Source organism: Echinops telfairi, unplaced genomic scaffold (assembly GCF_000313985.2).
Source record: "Echinops telfairi isolate 266 unplaced genomic scaffold, ASM31398v2 ScPeMD7_18;HRSCAF=68, whole genome shotgun sequence".
Lineage (NCBI taxonomy): Eukaryota > Metazoa > Chordata > Mammalia > Afrosoricida > Tenrecidae > Echinops > Echinops telfairi.
Window position 1 is genome coordinate 25338314 of NW_022103915.1, and position 8379 is coordinate 25346692.

Here is an 8379-nt window from a genome sequence, read left to right on the forward strand (position 1 = left end):
GTGTCTGTGACATCACCCATCTCTGAATATCTTCTGGAAGGTTGGCATTACCAAGATCTGCTCTCACTTTACTTATCTTTTGACCACCAGCTTGAAATATGACTTATAACTCCAATGTCCATACCCACATTTTTTTTGCTAGTGATATTTAAGCTTGTAATCACAGTATATGATTATAAAGGGTCTAGCTTTGCCAATTACAGCCAGCAAACCCTAGACATAGCTTGGTCACATAACTGGGCGATAACTAATTTTACTGATTAATTAAAATCATTTTAAAATATAGTAGAGACTTTCTAATTCTAGAATGAAGCTCTTATGTAAGTAATAGCGTAGCACTCAAAATACAAAAGATTTGCCTTATTGAACACTTACTAAGTGTGAGAGTTCAAAGCATTCTATGTGATTTCATTTATTTCTGAAAACCGCCTTGCAAGGCAAGGTCATTGAGATGTCACCTTCAGTGCGGATTGTGATCATGAAGTTTACCCACTCGAAGGGAGGAATCCAGTTGGGGCTCCAACCTATTTTCTATCCACTACATCCACCACCCTCCTTGACAGCAAGCTCTGAATTGTTAATATGATTGACAATGTATTAACCAAGTTGTCAGTAAGCTCTTTGTGTCTTTGCCTCCTCAACTTTAAGATGGAGTGCATACTGTCTACCACCCAGGGACTGAACCGACTACATAGATCTGAAACACTCAATACAGGCAGTACCGAGCACATAATGGGATTTGATTACTTTCAGTAAATTCCGTGAGACTGCTTTACTTTAAGGAAATTACTGCTTAACTTTACAGAAAGATGGGAACAAAAGACGGCACTTCTTATCCTTTGACATCACTCAGCATCATTGTTCTTCTATTTCCTGACAGCCACTAGCATAATCATTCCACTAATACCAGCCAAAGCAACTGTGTTAAGTACTTTCAGCTTGCATTTTAACTCCTTGGAAACTCACTGGTTACTGATAGGAAGAGTTTGCCGTTGTTGAGCTGAAGCCCGGTTTCTAGATCATCATGGAAAGGATTGGATATAGGGATGCCTTCTTTAAGGAGGAAAGAAAGCAGATGCATAGGGATGCAGCGAGTAAGTGTCCCAGAGCTCTGGGGAAAACTCCAGCTATTTGAAATTTATGAAGAATTTAATGAAAATATCTAGAGAGAGACTTTTAAAATGTAAGCCTTCATTGAAAAAGCTTTTGCATTTCATGCTTTCATTTTGATTTCCAGAAGGCAGAGAAGCACAGAAGACAGGATCTAAAGCCTTTCCGTGCTTAGGGTGCTCCATGGACATGTTCTGGAACACTGTTTGCTGTGTCTGTTGATGCATAGCAAATGCAAGAAAGATACAAAACACACTTTAAATATATATTCTCCAATAATCTTTGACAGAACAAAATGGTTACGCCGCCTTACCTTTTCAGAAGTCTCGCTATCACTGTCATCGAGACCATAATGGTGCAGATGACAATCATTATCTACCCAAGTGACATGTCACTTTTATAAGTGGACATAAGTAACTAGCAATGGGTGAGAATACATTACATTATGTCAAAGTGGTTTTGGCTTACCTGGTTTTCAATAAGGTATACCATATCTAGTGTCAGTTCAATAATGGGTTTTCTCTCCAAAAGTTTGGAAAATAAAAATGCAGCAACATACAAGGTTTTGGGAAGAACATTTTATTGCTAAGCATATCCTTGAACGAAAATGCAAATATGAAATAAAAGGGAAAAGGAAAAAGAAAAAGCAGTAACGTCACAACATCATAAAATAAATTCCTTAAGGGTCTGCTCATAAAACAACAGGAATATGATAGAAGCTCACATACAGAATGCACATGTTCCCATAAAATTGTCCAAATAGAAACTTACGCTAAAAGGAATATAACAAATATATTTTTACTCAAATTAAAAAGGAAAAGAATACTTGTAAAGAAAGTGGGCAGGAAATCCGTTCACAAGACCTCAAGACTCCAAAAACAGCAATCTTTTACAGACATCGAGATATAATCAACTTCATAGAGGTTGGGCCATTTATATTATCTAAGATCGTGCTTGACATCTCTTTATAATCCTGTCTTTTTGAATAACAACAGAAAAAATAATTTAAAAACCTCTTAACATATTGCAATATCAGATAATGAGGAACACCTCTTTCCATACACATTAGAAAATGCTACCATTGTTGAAATTGCGCTTTTTGCCCCATGTCTTTAAGATAATTTTTCAAAGTCAAATATTCATGCAACTTACAAAGACCAGCAAGAGTAGATTTCTAAATCTAAACAGCTGATTGATTTTCATCTGTACAAAACAAATAGTATATGTCTGACCCACTGGAGGATGACTCCATTTTTGTGTGAATATTTGTCTGGTTTTTTCTCTTGCTTTTTGGATAGCTATGGCCACACAACCAGTTTCTTTTTTTTCTGTACATTGTTTCCTCTTTTCAAAAATAAAGACAATTGGAATATAAATCCAACAAACTGAAATAAACAAAGAGAAATAACAGTTTTCAAAGCAGTATGTACATAGGTGGCTAAGGAATTATACCAGCAAAAATGTAGTAAAATATGTAAACAAAATCTGAGATTTTTTTTCCTCTTTGACACAGTTAACTGTGACAAAACTAAAACTCACGCTTTCTTCACATTTTAAGGTCTGCTTTTCTGTTGTTTTGTTATTTTCCTTTAAAACAACATTCTCATTCTGCTTCATGACTTCAACAGCTTTCCTGTTTCAGCCATCCCATCAAACATACCATGATAAATATATCTGTATATATATTTATTTATATATATATTATACTATTAAATTCCTTTTTGTGTGTCACAGCAGCTTTATTCATTTATTTCATTTTTTTGTTAGTTTTTTTTTTTTTTTTTAATGATGGGTGAAGGGAGAAGTGAGCAAATGGAAGGATAGCACTATCCATTGGTGTCAGGCTACAGAATAAAAATACGATGTAAAACATTGTCATGTTGGGGGTGAGGGCAGAACTATGTATTTTGCACTCCATCGTGATGTGTTTGGCTTGCGTGACCTCTTGTGGCTCCATCACAAGTTGAACCCCTGTCTGGTTTGACTAGTTGGTAAACTTTTATTGTTGTCTTTTATATTTGCATGCACTTCCAACAGTCAGAGATCCAGCCTGCCCCCCTTCTCCCACAATTTGTTAGGAAAGACTCTCTCTTAGTTGATGGGGCCCTCCCCTCGACCACAATTTGGTTAGGCCAATGAACAGAAACAATCGTGTTCAATAAAGCCAATGGCTTTTATAAAGGCCATCTCTGGACCCATGTGTGCAGGGTTTGGGCAGCAAATTCGAGTATTCGATTGTGGGGACCACGCTTTCAAATCGGTATTGTCATCCGTCACATGAGTTTGCTCTGTGTTAAGTAAAGCATCCTGCAGGAAACAAACAGCAGATTCTAGAGACGCCACAACCTGATATGTAGAGTGAACACCATGGTAGCTTTGAGTTCATATATGGCGAGAGTCTCTCTCACTTTTGAGGGGTTTTTCCCCTTCTTCTTATATCCAGTCATTCTCAAAAAATAAGCAAAAAACCCAAAAGCCATTATCCCCTTAGATCTTGAAAAGTTACATACACTGGTCAGAACCAGATAAGGGGATTTTGATTGTTTTGCTTTTTTTTTTTTTTTTTTATCATTTTTCCCCTCTTTTTACGTTTTTACATAATTAAACTAAAAAACCAAAACAAAACAAAAACAAACCCAAAACATAACATTGTTACAGTCAAGCTTCACAACATTATTACAGACTCACTTGGAGTTATGGAACAAGTAAGCCATGGAGTCTTCTACCTTTTGCAGAAAGGTCAACAGAAGGAAGCTTCCAGTCCGCTAAAGCGTCCGAGCCATTCGCTCGGGCTCGCTAAGTGTGTGCTTTATGATACAGCAGGGCAGAAAGGGCTTTCTGTCTCCGAACGGTGACTGACACACAGCAGCCGGGGCTGCCTTTGAAAGGGAGACACACGGTTGTGTGTGTCCTTTCCACAATGGATTTTGAGCTTGTTTCTTTTTCCCACCTTGGGCATGGCATACCCCATCTCATCGTGACAACAGTTTGTGACATCTGTCAACTCTCCTTTTCAAAGTTACTTCTAGATCGATATATAAATCATTCTGGTGTGTTGTGTTTGTTTGTTGCAATTCATTTAGTAGCAGTGGGATTATCTTTACACGTAATACTCTTTGTCCTTGTTCTTCTGCTTCTTGTGGCCGCCCTTCGAGCTCTGTTGCTTCTCCTTGAGCAGCGTGCCGTTGCTCTGGGCCGAGTTGCTGATGTAGTTCCGCGTCTCGTCCACTTGATAGGACCCCTCGTCCCTGTTCCTGTACTTGTACATGGCGTACAGGAGGATCAAGATGCAGAGGGCGGCAGCAGCCACAATGCCGACGACCATCCCTGTTGTACTGCTCGACTCCCGGATCACCTCTGAGGCCCCCGGGACCCGTCTGATTCCCGGCTCCGTGGGGTTTGCTGTGGGCACATTACGGAACATGGGGGAAGTGATTAGTGGGCTCTTCAGTTTGGTGCTGTCTAGCTCATAGGCAGTGGGCAACGGAAGCAAGACTATATCAGGCTGGGGTTTGAGATCACGGTTATTCATTTTGCCAGCTGGCAATTTGGGCACCATCCCAGACGAGGAGGAAGCTGTGAAGCGGATCAGCTCAGGGGACAAAGATGTGGTAGTAGTCCTACTAGTTTCGGAGACTTTGTGAGGTCTAAAGTCCTTGGATTCCCACTTGGGCGCATGTGCTTTGTAGCCACCTTCGAAGATTGAAGTGGAAAGACTCTTATCTGTTACCAAGGAGAAGGTGGTGTAAAAATCTTCATCATCGGTAGGGGGCAGGTTAGAGTCAAAGGTTTCCCCTGAGCCATACCCAGATATCACCAAGCCATCATCATCACAACCATCGCTGCCTTGGTCCGACAAGCAAGGTAACCCCGCCTCAGAGGTCATGGACAGGGAATCTTTGGTGGTCTCAATAATGGTGAGGAGGGGGCGAAAGGTAGTGGGGAGTGTAATGGAAGGTGCACGAGTAGCAATAGGAGGGGTAGCTAAAGGGTCTTCTACAAGAAGAGGGACAACTAATTCACCTCCTGGGATTGAAAAGAAAAAGAAACACAGAATTAGTATATTTTCAAACACAATTCATAGTCACTCTCAGTGAAAGTAGCTTACAGGTTATGCCTCTAATTATCACGAAATAACCCGGCTCTTCCTATGGGTCCTTTCTGGTTGTTGGTCTAACCACTGCAGGCAGCTCTGAAGCCCATGATACGCCTCTTGCCACCAAAAAGATATAAGCCTTGGCTGGGGCCTTAGATACTCTCAAGTAATTATTTAAATAGAATTCAAATATGCTGTTTCCAGGATCTGCTTATAAAACCGATGGTATTCATTCATATTATGCATACGTATTGTTCATGAATTCATTGATATTTTTGTAACTACTGGCTGGCTAGCAGAACTGAGTGTGCATGCATGTACACATATTCTCCGTGCCATTGAGCTCAAAATTAAAGAATCTAAAAGACCCATCTTCAGTTGGAATCTACTCAATGCCAGTAAGGCTTTTATTTGGGGGAGTTTTGTTTTTGTTTTGTTTTTAGCTTGTCCTTAAGTTACAACCTTATATTTTACATTTCTTAACTGCTGCCCTCCTTTCTATAAGCTAGATGAAGGGGACTTACAGGAGGCTGAAAGTAGTCATTTTGATGATAGTTTTCCAGAAAAGCCCTCGACCATTAAATGACCGCTCTGTGGGCCTTTGTCTAATAACCACGACTTATGGAAATGTACATTCAGAAACTGATAGGCAGAGTTCGCAAAGTGAACTCTTTGAATCAATGATTCTGAGGTAAAGGAGCAAAAATACGTTGTTTTACTCTTACAAGAAAACTGTTGCACTTAATATGCACATGAATTGAGCAGGGAAAACAAAACCCCAGAATAGTTCACTGAATCATAGTGCTTTCAGATCATGAATATAAAATATCCCATGGTGGGGTCACGCTGATATAAGTAAGATCATCAAAGTCTCTTCTGCATCTTTTGGCAATGTCATATTTCAAAGGACAAATCTTAGAAGTCATAGTCTATGTTTTTTATTGAATTTATTCCTGAAATAATTTTATTCCAATTATTTTTCCCCTAAGTCCTCTAACAGGGAAATGCTATTGTTGATGTTGCCTCTTTCTGAGCTGGGGTCCTCAATACTAGACCGGGTACCATATCCTTCAGGGTTCTGCCTTTAGTTATAACTCGGTCATAATGGGATGGCAAGAGTGTTAACAGAGATGAATTCCCCTTAGACTCCTCCTCCTCATTGCTGCGGCAAATATACCAAAGCTAAAAGGATCAGAGCAAACAGACACGTTTTGACCTTACACAGTCCTGCAGGGTTCTACCTCCAGGTCACTCACACAAAATGTGGATTTGAAGCATGTTTTACTCTGTTTTCCATACTCATATTTTTAAATTCATGCTTCAGTTCGAACCATGGCATCTAAATTGGTTGGGTTCGTGGTGTGCTGAGAGATGGCTTCTCTGAGTAGAAACTATCGCATACCTTCCAAGCACTTTAGATTTGTTTGTACCCATGATAGTAGCCTTTACTCTCTCCCTGTTTAGTCAATAATCCTGCATGATGGAGAGAGAGATTTAATTGGTAGGGGAGCTAAAAGGTACATAACAGATAGTCTTTGAAAAAGAAGGGACAACAAATATCGCACTAACATAGCTGACCCACTGGATACTTTTAGTCCATGTGAGGAAATAAAACAAGAGCCTTTAGGAAAATCTCAAGATGATATTTTTGCTTGTACTCTAAATCCAGGCTTCTATTTTAGTGCGCTGAGTTTGAAACTATTGAGCAAAATCGTCTTTCCAGACTTGCCATGACTTGAGACTTGCTTTACTTGACCAGCTTGCTTATTTTTTACATTGTGAGCATATATAATTCATATACCTTGAAACTTATTTAATGCATAATTTACACACTTTCGCTAGTGTTTATAAATGGGATTTGGAGCATGGCTCCCTAAAGGTAAGCTAGTCCTAAAACTCACCCTGAGAAAACTTTGCTTCCTATTTTTCTAGTTGGGGGACTAGGGGTAGAGACTGGGAAAGGCAGGTAGAGGAGGGCAGACACACTAGTAAAGTGATGAGAGGGCTGTGTTCGAATAAGAGAAGAGTGGTGAGAAGAAAGAAGTGGATTTCCATGCAATCTGTCTAAAGATTCTCCAAGTCTTTCTCAGGAACTAGTTCACTTTACTTTAGAGAATGTGTTTAGGAATTCTTACTCAACTTAACTAGAACAAAGGTTGTGTGTGTGTGTTCTGGCAAAAGTGCCTGAGTTATTTGTTCTTTATAGCAGTCACAGAAAGCTGCCCTGAATGGACTAAACAGAGAGGAACTCAAAATAAAGGATGAAGAATAATGGATTTGTTGCCTGACCCAATAATTTAAATAAAAAGGCACACTGTTGGATGGGATGCTAGAATCCTTTTTAAGTGAGATTAAGACTGCATAGTGGCATTCATTTGTAATGTTAGTGGACCATCTATGATACCCAACTGGAATAGTAAATTTGCCTCCTTCTTTCTTTCCAAGCTAAAGCTTCTGCAGTGTCTTTGTTATTAAAAATCTACAAGCTCTATAATTGTTCATTTTGCTGATGAATCATCCCCCTTTAAATTGCTATTTCCTTCTCATTCAACATACTAATGCCAGCATCTCCCTTGATCAAAAATAAATAACATAAAACCATTTTTTTTTTCCTAATGGGAGGGAAGAGCGGCCTGCAGCACACTAATTCAGAAGGAACTCTGAAAGACTAGAGAGGTGCTAAGAGCTTATGTTTATCTCAAAACTAAAATGCTGGGTATGCTATTGCAAGATGTTAATAATGAGGGCTGTTAAAATGACTCATCTTTAGCTTTCCTTACCTCTCTGTTACTAATCCTGTGAAAAACAAACAGATAAATGGCCTCAGTTAAGAAAAGTTGAGCCTTGCATCACTGAAATGATAGGAACTTTCATAACTTTTTCTTTTTGCTGGTCTCTCAAGGAACTGGCAGAGTGCCTCCAGTTGAAAAGGAAGTTGACAATATGCCGAGATCTATGCAAATGGGGATTATCGTGAACTGGGAACTGAAAGTTTGAGATAATCCTAAACAGGAAATCTACCTGGGACAGGTTTATGAACTGGGATAGGTAATCAATTTTAATACCAAAGTTCCCTTTCCCATTTGAGTTAGTTAATTGTGCCAGCCTGGCCGATAATCACATGTGGGGCTAATTGAAAGGCGGAGGGATAAATGGGTGGTGAGCCTCGCCTT

At 39.4% G+C, this 8379-nt stretch overlaps 1 protein-coding gene across 14 annotated transcripts in view; it reads right to left on the reverse strand.

Annotated features, from left to right (window-relative positions):
* Positions 1-1673: 1673 nt before the first annotated feature.
* The window catches only part of NRXN3 (neurexin 3), a 1902419-nt gene continuing 1895713 nt past the window's right edge, over positions 1674-8379 (reverse strand). For 5 of the 14 annotated variants that reach the window (XM_045287968.1, XM_045287967.1, XM_045287966.1 and 2 more), the window contains one exon: positions 1674-4833. In XM_045287968.1, the coding sequence (XP_045143903.1) occupies positions 4211-4833 (623 nt within the window). In that variant the 3' untranslated portion in view covers positions 1674-4210. Of the gene's footprint in view, positions 5137-8379 lie in introns of all 14 variants that reach the window. The other 9 variants (XM_045287963.1, XM_045287962.1, XM_045287965.1 and 6 more) reach the window with 2 other exon arrangements.